The sequence below is a fragment of the Tachyglossus aculeatus genome, chromosome X3, assembly GCF_015852505.1.
Source record: "Tachyglossus aculeatus isolate mTacAcu1 chromosome X3, mTacAcu1.pri, whole genome shotgun sequence".
NCBI lineage: Eukaryota > Metazoa > Chordata > Mammalia > Monotremata > Tachyglossidae > Tachyglossus > Tachyglossus aculeatus.
This window is the reverse complement of record NC_052099.1, coordinates 31,415,984-31,435,975: the sequence shown is the minus strand read 5'-3', so window position 1 is coordinate 31,435,975 and position 19,992 is coordinate 31,415,984. Positions and strand designations below refer to the sequence as shown.

General features: G+C 46.3%; 1 protein-coding gene across 1 annotated transcript in view; it reads left to right on the top strand.

Moving 5' to 3' along the window:
- The first annotated feature begins 465 nt into the window (after positions 1–465).
- FHOD3 (formin homology 2 domain containing 3) overlaps positions 466–19,992 on the top strand; it is a 335,498-nt gene continuing 315,971 nt past the window's right edge. Inside the window, 1 exon segment of the mRNA XM_038770188.1 lies at positions 466–640. Within this exon segment, the coding sequence (XP_038626116.1) occupies positions 476–640 (165 nt within the window). The 5' untranslated portion in view covers positions 466–475.

Below are 19,992 nucleotides of genomic sequence, written 5' to 3'. Positions count from 1 at the left end.
AAGGAAGGGGGAAGGAAGGGGAGGAAAAAAGGGGGAAGAAAAGGAGGGGAGGAAGGGGAGAAGGAAAGGGGAGGAAAAGGAGGGGAGGAGGGGGGAGAAGGAAGGGGGAGAAAAGGAGGGGAGGAAGGGGAGAAGAAGAAAGGGGGAGGAAAAGGAGGGGAGACGAAAGGGGGAGGAAAAGGAGGGGAGGAGAGGGGGGAGGAGGGGAGGGGAGCAGAGAAGGAGGGGGAGGAGAGGAGGAGGAGGAGGAGGAGGAGGAGGAGGCGGGGGAGGGGAGCCCGAGGGCCCGTGGCCGCCGCCGCCTCCGCCGCCGCTGTCCGGGCTCCGGGGACCCCGGGAGGCCTGGGCCCTCCGGTGCGGTGCGGTGCGGTGCGGTCCTGCGCGGTGCGGTGCGGTGCGGTGCGGTGCGGTGCGGTGCGGTGCGGTGCGGTCCTGTCCTGCGCGGTTTGGTTTGGTCCCGTTGGATGGCGGCAGCATGGCGCGGCTGGTGTGCAGGGTGCAGTTCCTGGACGACACGGACCCGTTCTCCGGCAGCAGCTGCCCCGAGCCCAGCAGGCCGCCCCTCTTCGCCTTCCAGCCCGACCTGGCCCTCGGAGCCCAGCTGGCCGCCCTCCACCGGCTCCTCAGGCCCCCGCACAAGGTACCGCCCCGGGGGGCCGGCCGGGGGGCCGGGGGGCCGGGGGGGCCGGGGGTGGGCGGCGGGGAGGGACCCCAGGGACCCCAAGGACCCCCGGCCCGGGCCCCCAGGCCGAGGGGGCCGCACGGGGCGCGTGCATTGGCACTCATTCCGTCGCATTTAGTGAGCGCCTACTCTGCGCACAGCGCTGGGCTGAGCGCTTGGGAAGGACACCCACCCCGGGGGCGGGGGAGCGGGACAGAAGGATGGAGGGCCCCCGGGGTGGCCAGTGATGGGGACTCCAGCGGGGAGGAGAGGGGAGAGGAGGGGGATGGGTGGTTGCAGCATGAAGGATTCAAGGCTGACTGAAGGAAGGAGTTGGGGAAGGATGTATGAACCTCGGGGTGGCCAGTGGTGGGGACTCCAGCGGGGAGGAGAGTGGGCGGGGGGGGATGGATGGATGCAGCATGAAGGATTCCAGGCTGACTGACGGAAGGACTTGGGAAGGATGTATGGACCATCGGGTTGGCCAGTGATGGGGACTCCAGGGGGTAGGATAGTGGAGGGGGAGGATGGATGGTTGCAACATGAAAGATTCGGGACTGACTGACTGAAGGAGTTGGGGAGGGCCGTATGGACCTCGGGGTGGCCAGTGATGGAGACTCCAGGGGGGAGGAGAGTGGAGAGGAGGGATGGATGGCTGCAGCATGAAGGACTCAGGACTGACTGACAGAAGGAGTTGGGAAAGGATGCATGGACCTCGGGGTGGCCAGTGATGGAAACCCCAGAGGTATGAAGACTGTGAGCCCCATGTGGGATGACCCTGATCACCTTGTATCCTCCCCAGCGCTTAGAACAGTGCTTTGCACATAGTAAGCGCTTAACAAATGCCATCATCATCATCATCAAGAGAGTTGGGGGGGGATGGATGGATGCAGCATGAAGGATTCAAGGCTGACTGACGGAAGGAGTTGGGGAAGGGTGTGTGGACCATCGGGTTGGCCGGTGATGGGGACTCCAGCGGGGAGGAGAGTGGAGAGGAGGGGGATGGATGGATGCAGCATGAAGGATTCAAGGCTGACTGACGGAAGGAGTTGGGGAACGATGTATGGATCTCGGGGTGGCCAGTGATGGAGACTCCAGGGGCTTTCCAAGAAGGAGGTTGTGGGCAGGGGGATTGAGGATTTGGAGGGTGATGGAGACGTCTCGGGGGGTCTGGAGGTTTGAGGGGGGAAGGTTGGTACAGGGTCATGGAGTCTTATCACCCTCCATGTCAAGGGATTCTGAAACCAACCGCTTCAAGGGGATAGTAATAATAATAATAATTATGGTATTCTTTAAGCACTTACTGTCTGTCAAGCACTGTTGTAAGCGCTGGGGTAGATACAAGGTAATCGAGATGATGTTGAGGACCCGAAGTGACCCTGAGGGGAGACCCCCCCAGGGGGTACCATTTCCTCACCCCCTCCCCACATAATAATAGCAACAATAATAATAATGATGGTATTTGTTAAGCGCTTACTGTGTGCCAGGCACTGTACTAAGCACTGGGGTGGAGACAAGCAAATTGGGTCCAACACAGTCCCTGTCCCCCATGGGACTCACGGTCTCTCAATCCCCATTTGACAGATGAGGGAACTGAGGCCCAGAGAAGTGGTTTGCCCAAGGTCCCATAGCAGACAAGTGGCGAAGGAGGGATGAGAACCATATTTATTACTCTATTTATTTTATTATTTTATTTATACATATATATGTATATATGTTTGTACATATTTATTACTCTTGTACATATTTATTCTATTCATTTTATTTAGTTAATATGTTTTGTTTTGTTGCCTGTCTCCCCCTTCTAACTGTGAGCCCGCTGTTGGGTAGGGACCATCTCTATATGTTGCCAACTTGTACTTCCCAAGCGTTTAGTACAGTGCTGTGCACACAGTAAGCGCTCAATAAATATGATTGGATGAATGAATGAATGAACCCATGACCCGCCGACTCCCAGGCTTGGGCTCGGTCCATTAGGCCAGGTTGCTTCTCTTCGCTTCTGAGAGTGACCCTGGGCAGACCCCGGAGTCCGGTTCTCTCCACTTCCAAGAATGAACATGCCCTAGGGGTCTGCTTCCCTCCACTTTTGAGAGTGACCCTGGAGACCCCCCCCGACTTTGCCATAGGAGTATTGGAGTTTTTTCTTTCTTTTATTAATAATAATAATAATAATAATGGTATTTGTTGAGCGCTTACTTGGAGCGTGTTGTCCAAACACGGTTGTAAGCGCTGGGGTAGATCAGCGGTTATCAGGTTGTCCCACGTGAGGCTCACAGTCTTAATTCCCCTTTTACAAGTGAGGTAACAGGCCCAGAGGAAGTTGTGACTTGCCCAAAATCACACAGCTGACAAGTGGCAGAGCCGGGATTAGAACCCACCACCTCTGACTCCCAAGCCCGGGTTCCTTCCACTAAGCCACGCTTCTTCTCTAATCCCAGAGGGAACCTTGTAGGGCCGGGAGAGAAAGATATTGCAGTCCGAAAGAAGGTGGAAATAAGGGTTTATTTGTTTCTTCACCCTATCGAGAAAGACGGCAAGCTTGTAATGTGATTTTAGCCAAGAGCCTGGATCTAAAGCTATTAATTAGTCATCGTAAATTGTATTTCACTTGATATAATAAATAAATAAAATGTACTGAAGCTAATTTGATCCCCAGATTGCCTTGATTGCTTCTGGTCCTCCGATTAGAACTGTGAGGTTGGGCCTTTTCATCGAACCATTGAGAAACGGTGGGGGCTTGTGGAAAGAGCCCAGTCTTAGAAGTGAAAGGACCAGGGGTCTAATCCCGGCTTCGCCACTTCATCATCATCATCATCATCAATCGTATTTATTGAGCGCTTACTATGTGCAGAGCACTGTACTAAGCGCTTGGGAAGTACAAATTGGTAACATATACAGTCCCTACCCAACAGTGGGCTCACAGTCTAAAAGGGGGAGACAGAGAACAAAACCAAACATACTAACAAAATAAAATAAATAGGATAGTCTGCTTGCCGTGTGACTTTCGGCAAGTCACTTCTCCGAGCCTCGGTGACCTCATCTGTAAAATGGGGATTAAGACTGCGAGCCCTATGTGGGACAGGGACTGTGTCCAGCTTGATGACCTCATATCTACCCCAGCTCTCCAGACAGTGCCCGGCACTTAGTAAGCGCCTAACAATACCATAAAAAAAGAGAAAATTCCCAAGGGTGGAGCATTTAAAAATATGGGGCAATTTAAGATTTCTTCAGGCTAAATTGTTTAATGGAAAGTGTGAGGAGGATGTCAAGAAACAGTGGACTTTGGTAGTGGTATTTTCCTCGTTCTGTTAGTGTGTCAGTGAGTCTGCTTTAATAAGTAATCCCTCTGTAAAAGCAACATGAAATGAAGAATTCAGCCTTAATCCTCTTCCTCTCTGTCCAAAGAAGAGGGGCTCCTGTGCAGAGATTTATAATCCTTCCTACCAGAGGAGCCAACTTCATTCCAAGTGCTGAGTTAATGAGTTAATGAGCCCCAAAGACTCAACATGGGGCTTCTCCACCCTGCTTGGATTTATCCACCCTCCCACTTGGATTTACTCCCTTTATTCATTCATTCAATCATATTAATGGAGCCCTTACCGTGTGCAGAGCACGCCACTTAATGCTTTGGAAAGTACAGTGCGACAATAAACAGTGACTTTCCCTGCCCACAGCGAGCTCACAGTCTAGAGAAGGGGAGGAGGACATCGATACAAGTAAATAAAATTACAGATGTGCACGTCACCCCTCCCTCCGCTCCACATCGCTTTGGTCCAGATCCGTAATTTATTCCTTGTCTTCCCATCTAGACCGTCAGCTCGTTGTGGGCAGGGGACGTGTCTACCAACTCGGTTATATTGTACAGTGCTCTGCACACAGTCAGTGCTCAGTAAATAAGGATTGATTGATTGCTTGAAAGCTCTCGTATCTTTTTGGAGATGCGGAATGAGTCCTGCTCCAGCAGACTGGTGGAGGAAAACAGTAACTTTGGTCCCACAGCTGTAGACTAGCAATTCTAGTTGTGGTACACGTGGAGCAGTTACTCTGTGCCAAACACTCCTCTAAGAGCCGGGATAGGTAGACACAGTCCGTATCCCACACGGTGCTCACCATCTAAGTAGGATGGAGAACAGGTTTTGAAGGCCCGTTTTACAGTCACGGAAACCGAGGCGCAGGGAAGCAAAGTGACTCGTCCAAGGCTACACCCAGCAGGCAAGCGGCAGAGCAGGATTGGAACCCAGATCTTCCGACCTCCAGGCCGGTGCTCTTTCCAATAGGCCCCATAGAGTTGGCTTCTTTGGTTCTTGCACGTGCTGGAGTGTTGTTGTGGTGACCAGAGTCCATCCTAGGGGAATAGTCTGTGATAATGGTGAGAAAAACGTGATAATGGCAGTTTGACATTAGCAGAATCCTCTCGGGGGATGATTTGGGTTAATGGCGACCGCAGTCGTTTTATTTTGGATTTTTTTTTGAAACATGCCTTCTATTTTAGAAAGCTAAATTTAGCAGTGATGTAGACTTTTCTCCCCATGACTAAATCCACCTTTTTAAAAATATGTGGTAGCTAGGACTTTGTCGGTCAACATTTATGGTTCCGTGTCAAGCAAGGAAAGGGGGTCATGGTAATCTGTTAATGCCATTTTCATGAGATGCCATCTTTCTCTTCGGACAGCTCCTTCTGTTAAAGGTAGGACTGACTTGCCCAGTAGGACTTCCTATCACATAGCTGTGTTCTTCTACGATTCAGGGGACAGTGAGCAACACCTTTCAAATATTAAGGGATCTGAAGAAAAGATTTATCGTTCGTGAGTGTTGGGCAAATTGGTCCAAGATCCCAAGAACCTTCCTGCCATTGTGCAGTTTTAAGAGCTACACATTTGCACTGAGTCTTTTGGAAGCATTAATAGGCATTACTCACCCTCATGAAAAAAATCTATGGGAACAAACCTATCCACCAGCCCCGGGCAGTATAAAACTTTTATGAATGTCTTTTAAAATTAAATATTCATCAGTTACCTAGTGTACTGAAGGTAGTTATTGATTTGCGAAGACACTGTTGTTCAACCCATGTTTTTTTTTTCCCGTTCAACTCTCTGACGGAAGAAAGCATTTAGAAATTCTTGCCCTTTACCTTATGATCTGAGAATGATTTTCGCCTTTATTTTTAGAAAACCAGAATGTGAAAAGCATCCTTACATTTTCATCCAAAGGGTTTCTCAGAGGTCTCCTAGAATGACAAATTCTCCGTGTTTGGGAATTCCATTTGCACCCCATTGGAATTTCAAATTGATCCAATGTATCGTTTTCCAGTGCATAGTACAGTGACTGGCACAAAGTAAGAGCTTAACAGATACCATCATTATCATTTTCCATTCTTCCATTTATTTTTGTCACCTCTGATTTTTCTAGAATGTCTTTCAGCTTAAATCACAGGATACCTTGAAGCCCATAAAAAACAGGGGTGCGGGGTGGGGGAGAGGATTTTTTTAAGAGAAGTTTATATTTCCGGAATCCTTTCCTATAAGGAGCTACATCAGCTACGAGCGAGGTGTTTTACTGTTAATCTGAGAAATGGAGGACTCTTTGGGAAGTTCAGCAGTATCTCAACTGCACTGACGTTTTTCTCCAGAATGTCATTTTCTTACAAACTAATAGCGCTGTCTTTGATTTAATAATTGCTTTATAGTGCCATTCTGCAGGCACTTCATGGTGTAAACTCAGAGACTTTCATTTGTCTACGTGTTGTCATTTTCTGTACTCGATTAGCGTGCTTACACTTTCTTCCAGAAAGAGTTCTGATTTGCTTAATTTTTTTGGTATGTATTTAAATGGCTTAATTGTAAATGATGTGTTTCATCCAATTTCTCATGTAAGCATGGAACTTGGGAATTTTGCTCGGTTTCCACGGAGTGGAGTTTAGAATTTCATCTTACGTGGGAAATTAGCAAAAAAAAAAAAAAATCCATTCAGAATGGCCTTTAGATTCCTATTTCAGTGTTCAAGCGTCATAATATCCGGTTAAATTCAGCCTACGGTGACCTCACCGTTCCCAGTTTTAAGGGGTTGCTCTCCTTTAAGTGGCTTTCTTGCAACCTTTCTGATTAAGGTGTTTTTAGTAAATTGATCGGGTTTGAATCAATTTCCTCTTTTGGAGTGAGGTAAATGAGAGTGGGGGCTTTTTAAAAGTTTAAGATCTTGCTCCTCAACACTGATACCTGGTTATCTAGTGGGCTCATGTAAAAGGGGCTCAAGTTTAAACATCAATCAAAGGGATTTATTGAGCCCTTACTGTTTGCAGTGCACTTGGGAGAGTATGATACAGCGGAGTTGGTAGATAGGTTCCCTGCCCACAATGAGTAACATTCACCTCCTTGAGCTATTTGGTGTTTCCTCGATGTAGATATCTCTTGCTTTCTACGTGTTTTGTTTTGTTGTGTGTCTCCCCCTTCTAGACTGTAAGCCCATTGTTGGGTAGGGACCGTCTTCCTGTGTTGCCGACTTGTACTTCCCAAGCGCTTAGTACAGTGCTCTGCACACAGGAAGCGCTCAATAAATACGATTGAATGAATGAATGAATGGAAATTGTGGTCCCAGACCTTGTGACCTATTTTAAAATTCTGAATGGAAAGCAAGTCAATTTGGGAATTCATTCATCGTTCAATTGTATTTATAGAGCGCTTACTGTGTGCAGAGCACTGTACTAAGCACTTGGGTAGTACAAGTTGGCAACATCTAGAGACGGTCCCTACCCAGCAGCAGGCTAACAGTCTAGAAGGGGGAGACAGACAACAAAACATATTAACAAAATAAAATAAATAGAATAGATATGTACAAGTAAAATAAATGGAGTAATGAATACGTACAAACATATATATATATATATATATATATATATATATATATACAGGCTTAACAAATGCCATTATGATGATGATGATGATGAATAAATGAATAGAGTAATAAATACGTATAAACATATATATATATATATATATATATATAGGTTTAACAAATGCCATTATGATGATGATGATGATGGGGAATGAAAGTAAGGTTAGATTTTTAAGGTTTTTAAGGTTAGGTTAGAGAAGCAGCTTGGTTTAGTGGAAAGAGCCTGGGCTTGGGAGTCAGAGGACGTGCGTTCTAATCCCAGCTCCATCACTGGTCTGCTGTGTGACCTTGGGCAAGTCACTTCACTTCTCTGTGCCTCAGTTACCTCGTCTGGAAAATGGGGATTAAAAGTGTGAGCCCCACGTGGGACAACCTGATTACCCTGTATCTACCCCAGCGCTTAGAACGGTGCTTGGTGCATAGAAAACGCTTAACAAATACCATCATTATTGTTTTTCTGCTGCTTTTCCACTCAGAACCCCAGGAAAGGGAAAGGGACTGCCTGGGTCACCCAAAACTGGGGTGACTCTGAGGGAGTGTGGAGTCTACAGTGGCCATACTCTATCCTGACTCTCAGAGAAGCAGGGTGGTCTAGTGGATAAAGCACAGGCCTGGGAGATTATGGGTTCCAATCCCCACTCTGCCATTTGTCTGTGGTATGACCTTGGATAAGTCACTTCACGTCACCGTACTTTAGTTGGCTCATTTGTAAAATGGGGGATAATAATAATAATATTGGTATTTGTTAAGCACTTACTATGCGCCCCATGTAGGGCATGCACCAAGTCTACTCTGATTAGTCGGTTTACACCCCAGGGTTTAGGACAAAGCCTGGCACATGATAAGCGCTTAACAAATATCACAATCATTATTATCCTAACTAGAAGGACCTGGGTTCTAATCCTGGCTGCATCACTTGTCTGCTGAGTGACCTTGGGCAAGTCACTTCACTTCTCTCTGCAGTTGCCCCATGAGTAAAATGGGGATTAAGACCGTGAATCCCAAATGGGACATGGACTGCCGTTGTTGGGTAGGGACTGTCTCTCTCTGTTGCCAAATTGTACTTTCCAAGCACTTAGTACAGTGCTCTGCACACAATAAGCGCTCAACAGATACGATTGAATGAATGAAGGAAGGAAGGAATGAATGACTGTGCCTGCTAAGCTTGTTTCTACCTCAGGGCCTAGTATGCTGCTGGCACGTAGTAAGCCCTTAACAAATGCCCAATATACGTATTTGTTGTGTGATTTAATTCCTCGCCATTCAGAGTTTTCAGGTCACCCGGCAGGGGAATCCCTGAAGTCCCCAAGAAGGAGCTGTGACCAGTAACAGTGGGGCAGTGGGAAGTCAGTCAGTCAGTCAATCAATCGTATTTATTGAGTGCTTACTGTGTGCGGAGCATTGCCCTAAGCACTTGGGACAAGACAATAGTGCAATAAACAGACACATTCCCTGCCCACAGTGAGCTTCCAGTCCAGAGGGAAGGGCATTCTAGCTCCAGCTCTCCAAGAGAGGACCCCCCTACTCGGTCATCGGGGGTCCTGAGAGGCGATGAGGCCCAGCAGGAATCATAGGTTGAAGGCCACGGAGGGCTAACAATGCCAGTGGCTGCTGGATTGTGGCCCGTTACGCAGGTAACCAGGGCTGGGTATGGGGTCAGTCGGCCTGCCTCTCGGGGAAGGGCCTGAAGGACAGGAAACCCGGCACGTCTCCAGGAAGTGCATTGGAGCCCATTAATTCACCCAATTCCTTCCTGGAGGGGAAATGCAGATTTTGAAAGGCTTGGAACGGGGGTGCCCAGGCTTGGCAAGTTGGACCCACCTTGGTGCCAAGAGACTGGGGCTGGAAGAACGGGAGACTGATGCCTTGGGGGTGGGACCGGCTAGGATATGTAGCCCTGTCTTGGAGAGTTTGCCCGGGCCAGGGGGAGAGGAAGACTGGCATGGGGTCAGCCCCATCATCCCCTCAGTAGGGACTGGGTGCAAGGTCAGAAGCTCCAGTCTCTTCCTGACACACACTCAAAAGTCACCACCACCAACAACATAGTGGTCAGATATTCTTTGGAGCAGTTGTTTCAGGACTTTGTCGTCTTTTTGTTTTTGTTCCCCTATGGTATTTGTTCAATGCTCACTATGTGCCAGACACTATTCTAAGCACTGGAGTAGATAATAATAATAATAATAATAATAATAATAATAATGGCATTTATTAAGCGCTTCCTCTCCATCCAAACTGCTACCCTGCTCATTCAAGCTCTCATCCTATCCCATCTGGACTACTGCATCAGCCTTCTCTCTGATCTCCCATCCTCGTGTCTCTCTCCACTTCAATCCATACTTCATGCTGCTGCCCGGATTACCTTTGTCCAGAAACGCTCTGGGCATATTACTCCCCTCCTCAAAAATCTCCAGTGGCTACCAATCAATCTGCGCATCAGGCAGAAACCCCTCACCCTGGGCTTCAAGGCTGTCCATCACCTCGCCCCCTCCTACCTCGCCTCCCTTCTCTCCTTCTACTGCCCAGCCCGCAACCTCCGCTCCTCCACCGCTAATCTCCTCACTGTACCTCGTTCTCGCCTGTCCCGCTGTCGACCCCCGGCCCACGTCATCCCCCGGGCCTGGAATGCCCTCCCTCTGCCCCTCCGCCAAGCTAGCTCTCTTCCTCCCTTCAAGGCCCTGCTGAGAGCTCACCTCCTCCAGGAGGCCTTCCCAGACTGAGCCCCTTCCCTCCTCTCCCCCTCGTCCCCCTCTCCATCCCCCCATCTTACCTCCTTCCCTTCCCCACAGCACCTGTATATATGTATATATGGTTGTACATATTTATTACTCTATTTATTTATTTATTTATTTATTTATTTTACTTGTACATTTCTATCCTATTTATTTTATTTTGTTGGTATGTTTGGTTCTGTTCTCTGTCTCCCCCTTTTAGACTGTGAGCCCACTGTTGGGTAGGGACTGTCTCTATGTGTTGCCAATTTGTACTTCCCAAGCGCTTAGTACAGTGCTCTGCACATAGTAAGCACTCAATAAATACGATTGATTGATTGATTGATTGATAGTAAGTGCTCAAAAAATATGACTGAATGGATGAATGGATGAATTAGAAACCCCAACAGCCTCCCCCGAGATGAGAAGGGTCCCATCCCAGGTGGACGACCACCGGACGGCTTTGGACGGTCATGGGGTGGCTATCGGTCTGCCTCTGCTAGCCTCCTCTGCCTGGCCTGCCCATGGCTAAGATTTAGCCCATATAGTCAGGAACTATACCAAGCGCCAGGCCAACTTGTTGTTGGCAACTTGCACTTTGTATAACTTTTACTTTGTATATGTTGCCAACTTGTACTTCCCAAGCGCTTGGTACAGTGCTCTGCACACAGTAAGCGCTCAATAAATATAATGGAATGAATGAAATGAATATTTATACAAGCTAATTGGGTGGGACCCAGTCCCTGTCCCACATGGGGTTCACCATCTTAATCCCCATTTTCCAGGTGAGGCCCAGAGAAGTGATGCCACTTGGCCGAGGTCACACAGCAGGCGAGTGGCAGAGTCGGGTTTAGAACTCAGGTCCTCCGACTCCCAGGTCCGGGATCTTTCCAATAGGCCATGGATCCCAGAGCTGGCGGTCCCCTTATCCATCACTGCCTCAGGAAACAGCCACCCATACCATGCCGGCCTGGAATAGACGGTAAACTCGACCTCTAGACTGAATGCTCATTGTGGGCAGGGTATTTGTCTGTTTATTGTAATATTGTACTCTACTAGACGCTTAGCACAGTGCTCTGCACACAGTAAATGCTGAATAAATATGATTGAATGAGCAATGAGGTGACCAGGGGGAGCGAATTTTCCATCAGTGGTATTTGTTGAGCACTTTGTGCAGATCACTGTATTAAGCACTTGGAAGGGAACAATATAACAATATAACAGAGTTGGTAGATACGTTTCCTTTATTATTATTATTATGGCATTTATTAAGCGCTTACTATGTGCAAAGCACTGTTCTAAGCGCTGGGGTAGATACAAGGTAATCAAGTTGTCCCACGTGGGGCTCACAGACTTAATCCCCATTTTCCAGCTGAGGGAACTGAGGCCCAGAGAAGTGAAGTGACTTGCCCAAAGTCACACAGCTGACAAGTGGCGGAGTCGGTTTCCTGCCTACAACGAGCTTACAGTCTTTTTGGACAAGGACAAGGCTGAACTTGGAGGTCAGAGGGAGCTTCCAAACTGTTGCTTGATGTCTCTGTCTCTCTCTGTCTCTCTGTCTCTCTGTCTCTCTCTCTCTCTCTGTCTCTTTCTCTCTAATTGCTTAGAATATTTTCCTTTAGATTCCAGTCACAAAAGCCAGTCACTTTCCACATGCCCAGCCTTCTTTGTAAAAGAGAAAATGGTTTGGAATGGAAACTGATGTGACTTCATAGTGTATTTTTAATCCCTGAAATCTGATTAAAAGGAAAAAAAAATGTGCAGATGTCATCGCTTGGCTTCCTATCAGAATCAGAGTCGAAGAAAGCGTTCTTCCTGGTGCTTTCTTTTTTTTTGGGGGGGGGGTGATTGGGGGTTGGTATTGGTTACTAGATTGCAGTGTGCAATCACTTGCTCCTCAAACGGGTTTGTACGTAATTGCATTGACCCAGCAATTTGGAGGTCTGAGTAACTTTAATCCCAGCCATTGTGAGGGTGCTGACTGAGGCCCCTGATAAAAATAGCCTTTCCTTCAGACACTGGACATGCCATCGTGGGCTCGCTGCTTGGGCTGAGCCTTGGGGAAGGGCCATTAATTAAAGGTTGGCCAGGGACCAGGAGGATTATCCTTCTGCAGTTTCATAGGCCCAGAGAAGTGAAAAGCCAGATTAGGAGACATTCATACAATGTGCCTGGGTTTTAAGTCCCCCATCCTCATTCATTTCTGCTTCGTAGCTGGTAGCTTTCAAAGACCCTGTTTGCCACTTTTTGGTGGCGGCCGCCTTCCCCCTTAAATCTTCCCAACGCGGATGACTTCTGCGATTTCGGCTTGGAGAATTAAAATCTAGGAATCAAAGTGAATTTGGGAATCCCACGGGATCGTCCGCTGTCCCGTTGGAATTGAACCTTTCCCTCTCCGTTGCCCTCTAGGGTCAGGACATTCCCAGGCTTCTAGCCAGAAAATTCCTAGAGTTCCCTGTCCTCGGGTCTCCCCCACCACCCAACTCTTCTCTTCCCTCTCTCCAGTTGATCCCCTCCCCCACGTTTCTGGCTGGAGTATTCTGTGTGAAAAGCGGAAAGGAGAAAGGGAGGAGGTGTGGATTGGAGGAGAAATGGAGGAATCCTGCAGGAGGTCTCAGATCCGGCCCCCGCCAGATGTGGCTTTTTTCTCTCGAGAGTGTGTTCATTCATTCGTTCGATCGTGTTTATTGAGCTCTTACTGCATGTTGTGGGGATGGGAGGGAGGAGGAACGAAGGGAGCAAGTCAGGGTGACGCAGAAGGGAGTGGGAGAATGTTTGGTTTTGTTCTCTGTCTCCCCCTTTTAGACTGTGAGCCCACTGTTGGGTAGGACTGTCTCTATATGTTGCCAACTTGTACTTCCCAAGCGCTTAGTACAGTTCTCTGCACACAGTAAGCGCTCAATAAATACGATTGATGATGATGATGATGATGAGAGGAGCGCACAGTCAGGGAAGGCTTCTTGGAGGAGATGTATCTTCAGTAAGGCTGATGGCGTTTATTAAGCCTTTATTACGTGTCAAGCACTGCTCTAAATTCTGGGGTTAATACAAGATCATCAGGTTGGAAACAGTCCCTGTCCCACATGGGACTCACGGTCTTAATCCCCATTTGTCAGACGAGGTAACTGAGGCCCAGAGAAGTGAAGTGATTTGCCCCAGATTCCACAGCAGATTAGTGGCGGAGCCGGGATTAGAACCCACATCAATCAATCAATCAATCGTATTTATTGAGCGCTTACTGTGTGCAGAGCACTGTACTAAGCGCTTGGGAAGTACAAGCTGGCAACATCATCATCATAATCATCATCATCATCATCATCAATCGTATTTATTGAGCGCTTACTGTGTGCAGAGCACTGTACTAAGTGCTTGGGAAGTACAAGTTGGCAACATACAGAGACAGTCCCTATCCAACAGTGGGCTCACAGTCTAAAAGGGGGAGACAGAGAACAAAACCAAACATACTAACAAAATAAAATAAATAGAATAGATAGGTACAAGTAAAAGAAAATAAATAAATAAATAAATAGAGACAGTCCCTACCCAACAATGGGCTCACAGTCTAAAAGGGGGAGACAGAGAACAAAACCAAACGTACTAACAAAATAAAATAAATAGAATAGATATGTACAAATAAAAGAAAATAAATAAATAAATAAATAGAGACAGTCCCTACCCAACAGTGGGCTCACAGTCTAGAAGGGGGAGACAGAGAACAAAACCAAACATACTAACAAAATAAAATAAATAGAATAGATAGGTACAAGCAAAATAAATAAATAAATAAATGGAGTAATAAATATGTACAAAAATGGAGTAATAAATATGTACATCCTTCAGACTCCAAGGCCTGTGCTCTTCTCTGCCAGGCCACGCTGCTTCTCTATACTAGGTCATACTAAACACCCAACACCAAATCCCGGGTCCATGTTCCAAACCCGCAAAGACAGTCTTCCAATACCGTACACTCCGGAGACGTACTTAGTAGCAGGATACTAGCTTTCGGAACTACTTTGGGATTGCCAGGAAAGATCTTGCCCCTAACCCGCCCTGCCTTACCCCTCAAAACACGAGAGAAATTAGCCCTGACGCCTATTCACAAAGGCAAAGCTGATAAACTGCAGGTTTGCGACCTGAGGAACTCGGATAAAAACTCAACTCACGATCCAGCTCCTGGCCGCAAAAACCGACCGACTTTTCTCGCTTTTCTCTTCACGCCTAAATGGGTTTGCCTGCTTCCCAGGAGGTTTGACCAAAATATGAATGAAAAGTAAGTGGTTCTATTTTAATTTCCTGGGAGAAGTCTTTGATGGCGTTAATTTCCTGAAAACAAGGCCATTCTAAAAGCCCAGGAGTTCAACATGGGGCCATTACAGGTGGATGTAAGACGGATTCAAACAGTAGCTTTCTGGGATCTGGTGCCTACGTTGCTTTGATTCGCTTAGAAAGAATGAGGCTAGGAATACTACTAATAATTCATTCAGTCATCATCATCATCAATCGTATTTATTGAGCGCTTACTATGTGCAGAGCACTGTACTAAGCGCTTGGGAAGTACAAATTGGCAACATATAGAGACAGTTCCTACCCAACAGTGGGCTCACAGTCTAAAAAGTCTAATTCAGTCGTATTTATTGAGCGCTTACTGTGTGCAGAGCACTGTACTAAGCACTTAATAATGGCACTGTGGCTTAGTGGAAAGAGCCCGGGCTTGGGAGTCAGAGGTCATGGGTTCTAATCCCGGCTCCACCACTTATCTGCTGTGTGATCTTGGGCAAGTCACTTAACTTCTCTGTGCCTCAGTTCCCTCATCTGTAAAATGAGGATGAACACTGTGAGCCCCACGTGGGACAATCTGATTGCCTTATATCTACCCCAGTGCTTAGAACAGTGCTTAGCACATAGTAAGCGCTTCAGAAATACCATCATTATCGTTATTTATCATTATTTTATGTGCTAAACACTGTTCTCAGCGCTGGAGTAGATAGAAGTTAATCAGGTTGGACACAGTCCCTGTCTCACATAGGGCTCACATTTTTAGCCCCTATTTTCCAGATGAGGTAACTGAGGCCCAGAGAAGTGAACTGACTTTCCCAAAGTCACACAGCAGACAAGTGGCAGAGGCGGAATTAGAACCCAGGTCCTTCAGACTCCCAGGCCAATGCTCTATCCATTAGGCCATGCTGCTCTTGCCTGTGACCTTGGGCAAGTCATTTAACTCCTCTGTGCCTCCTCATTTGTAAAATGGGGATTAACTGTTTGTTCTCCAACCCCTTAGACTGTGAGCCCAACTAAGGCAGGGACTGGGCTTGATCTGAATATTCTGTTTCTACTGCAAACAATTAGCACAGTGCTTGGCACAAGCTCTTAACAAATACCATTCAAAACAAGTAAGAACTTAACAAATATCACAACTATTATTATTTTGGATTCTGCTTACCCAGATCCAGCCTGGTGTGAGGAACACACAAGGGTAGGGAACCTAGTGTGCTCTCCCAAGCACTTAGTACAGTGCTCTTCACATAGTAAGTGCTCAGTAAATACCATTTATTGTTGATGAATCCAGACAGTTGTCAGTGGTAGTGATTTTTTTTTTAATTGGTATAGGTTAAGTGCTTATTATGTGCCAGGCACTGTACTAAGCGTGTGGGTAAGATACAAGATAATAGTAATAATAATAATGATGGCATTTGTTCATTCATTCAGTCGTATTTATTGAGTGCTTACTGTGTGCAGAGAACTGTACTAAGCGCTTGGGAAGTACAAGTTGACAACATAACATTTGTTAAGTACTTACTATGTGCCAAGCACTGTTCTAAGCGCTGGGGGGAATATACGGTAATCAGGTTGTCCCCCGTCCCCATTTTACTGATAAGGGAACTGAGGCACAGAGAAGTTAAGTGACTTGCCCAAAGTCACACAGCAGACAAATGGCGGAGCTGGGATTAGAACCCATGACTTCTGACTCCCAAGCCCACGCTCTTTCCATTGAGCCACGCTGCTTCTCTGTTCACAGGCTAGGCACAGTCCTTGTCCCATTGGAGTTCACAGTCTGAGGAGGAGGAAGTAGGATTGAATTCCTGTTCAACAGGTGAGAAAATAGGTGCAAAAGAAGTGAAGTGACTTGCCCAAGGTGACCCAGCAGGCGAGTGGCAAGACTAACATTAGAACCCAGGTTCTCTCTCTGCCCCCCAGGACTGTGCTCTTTCCTCTAGCCCGTGCTCCTTCTCCGGACTCCAACCTCCTTGTAGGCAAGGGACATGTTTATCAACTCATAGCACACTCTCCCAAGTGATCAGTGCAGTTCTCTCCTACAGTAAGCGCTTAGTAAATACCATTTATCAATTGATCTGATTTTTGATGGAGCCCACATGGCACTATTTGATGCCAGAATTTTCTATGGCAAGCCCTGACCTCCGTCTCATCTATCTCACCGCCAAATCATCACTCATTCCCCCGAAAATGATTCCTTATGTGTCCACCCCCTGTCCTCCCTGCGCTTTTTTTGTTCACTCTGAGGGTCGGGTTCTGTTGTGCCTCTTTTCGCCCCCTCGTCCCCCTCTCCATCCCATCTTACCTCCTTCCCTTCCCCACAGCACCTGTATATATGTATATATGTTTGTACATGTTTATTACTCTATTTATTTTACTTGTCCATATCTATTCTATTTATTTTATTTTTTGGTATGTTTGGTTTTGTTCTCTGTCTCCACCTTTTAGACTGCGAGCCCACTGTTGGGTAGGGACTGTCTCTATATGTTGCCAACTTGTACTTTCCAAGCGCTTAGTACAGTGCTCTGCACACAGTAAGCGCTCAATAAATACGATTGATTGATTGATTGATGGGGGTTCCTGTGGATTCTGGTGGAGGTTCCCACTTTAGGATGAAGACGAGGGCTTTATACATTTGGGCAGGGAAGTACCCAAGGAAAAACCACTTGGGTGCTAAAGGGCATAGTCCCCTCAAGGTTTAGAGTTACCATGGTCAGGAGTACGGATAGAACAGTTCTTGGGAAAAGTTCAAGCCCGGCTTCTCTAGACTGTAAACTCACTGTAGCCAGGGAATATGTCTGTTATATTGTTATACCGTACTCTTTCAAGTTCTTAATACAGTGCTTTGCACAGAGTCAGCACCGCTCAGTGAATCTGATTGATGGATTGGTTATTGGAGAAATGCTGAGCAAATGCAATTCCAGGGTGAGCTATCTGGTTCCTATTCTTTATTGAATATTAAAGAGAAAAACATGGGGCCATATAGCATCCAAGTCCTATTATTCTTGGGGCTGTCAGAGCGTACTACAAGAGGGAATTGTAGGAGGATGGCTGTGTTCTGTCTCCACCCAGTTTTGGTTATTTATCTAAAACGGGATGGCAGTTTGGCCACTCCAGTGCCAGCGAGCCCAGACAGCCTTCCTTTGTAAATCTGCGGGTGCCGGCACCCGGAAAATGAACTGAGGTCACGTCGGGAACATTGTTGTTTCACAGAGTTGGTTCTTTGCTCGATCCAGGCTGCACTGTGGAAGTCTTGCCTAGAGAAGCAGCTTGGCCTCCTGGCTAGAGCCCGGGCCTGGGGGTCAAAAAGTTGTGGGTTCTAATCCCAGCTCCGCCATTTCATCATCATCATCATCAATCGTATTTATTGAGCGCTTACTATGTGCAGAGCACTGTACTAAGCGCTTGGGAAGTACAAATTGGCAACATATAGAGACAGTCCCTACCCAACAGTGGGCTCACAGTCTAAAAGGGGGAGACAGAGAACAAAACCAAACATACTAACAAAATAAAATAAATAGAATAGATATGTACAAGTAAAATAAATAAATAAATGAATAAATAGAGTAATAAATATGTACAAACATATATACAGCCATTTGTCTGCTGTGTGACCTTGGGTAACTCACTTCACTTCTCTGGGCCTCTGTTACCTCATCTGTAAAATGGGGATCGAGACTGTGAGCCCCACGTAGGACAGGGACTGGGTCCAACCCCATTTGCTTGTTTCCACCACAGCGTTTAGTAAAGTTCAAGGCCCTACTGAGAGCTCACCTCCTCCAGGAGGCCTTCCCAGACTGAGGCCCCTCCTTCCTCTCCCCCTTGCCCCCCTCTCCATCCCCCCCATCTTGCCTCCTTCCCTTCCCCACAACACCTGTATATATGTTTGTACATATTTATTATTCTATTTATTTATTTATTTATTTTACTTGTACATATCTATTCTACTTATTTTATTTTGTTAATATGTTTTGTTTTGTTCTCTGTCTCCCCCTTCTAGACTGTGAGCCCACTGTTGGGTAGGTACCGTCTCTATAGGTTGCCAACTTGTACTTCCCAAGCGCTTAGTACAGTGCTCTGCACACAGTAAGAGCTCAATAAATACGATTGATTGAATGAATGAATGAATGAACATAGTAAGCGCTTAACAAGTACCATCAGTATTATTATTATAGTAAGCACTAAACAAATACCACAACTATTGTTATTAATATTTGGTTATATAAAGAGAACCCACATCATGGGGACATCTCAGAGCAATACAACAGCCAATGATTACTGTATGTTGTTTTTAAAATAATATTTGTAATCTCAACATGCTATAGTATTTAAAACTTAATAATAACAGTAATAATGATAATTATCATTATGGTATTTGTTAAGCACTTTACTATGTGCCAAGCACTGTTCTAAGGGCTGGAGTAGATACAAGGTAAGCAGGTTGTCCCAAGAGGGGCTCACAGCCTTATTCCCCATTTTACAGATGAGGGAACTGAGGCACAGAGAAGTTAAGTGGCTTACCCAAAGTCTTACCGCAGACAAGTGGCGGAGCCGGGATTAGAAGATACTGTGGCTTTATAAACCACATTGCTTTTCCTCTGAATCATCATCAGTCATATTTATTGAGCACTTACTGTGTGCAGAGCACTGTACTAAGCGCTTGGGAATGACTCCAAGCTTCCAATATTCATATTATTCCAATATATTATCCCCCCCGCCCCTGCATTAAATCCCGTAAATAGTTACACTCGTATGTATCTTTTCCCTGGCCTCTACTCCTGAAAACACATTCCAGCTATAATGGAGTAGAGTTGATGGTGTCTCTCTGAAAAGAGGATAATGAGAATTCACGTTGGAAAAAAAAACCTCACCAAACTTGACAATCGTTTCATGACAGGCTTTCTTGATTTTCACCTCAAGAAAAAAGGGTTGTGTTCTGATTTGAGTTGTCCCTAATGGTGTACACTTTCAGATTTCTGCCCGATAATTCCTACATGGCTAATTCCTATCCTTGAATGAGTGACTAGTCCTTTTACTAGCTTTGTAAGCATGGTATATTTGGAGCAAATTGAGAATTCTGAGGAAAATGCAACAAGTAAAGGAATAGGAAGTCTGTCAAAGTTTAAACCATTACTCTCCCTTATAACCATCGACATTCTCACGTGGCAAATTAAGCCTGATTTTTATTAAATGCTCTTGAATCTTTATCAAAAACGTGATGAGAGTTTTCCCATATTGGGTTGAAATTCTTCCAAATGGCATTTGCGTTTGCTGTTGGCGTGGTTGTCTCGTGCAGGTGGGGGTGGGAGAAATCTGCTGATCTATGTCTAGGCAACCTTGCCAAGTGGAAGACGTCTAGTAGATTATTTCTATTAATGTCTGTCTCCCTTTCTATCAATCCATCGATCACATTTTTGAAGGCTTGCAGTGTGCAAGGCACTATACTAACAGTGTGGGAGA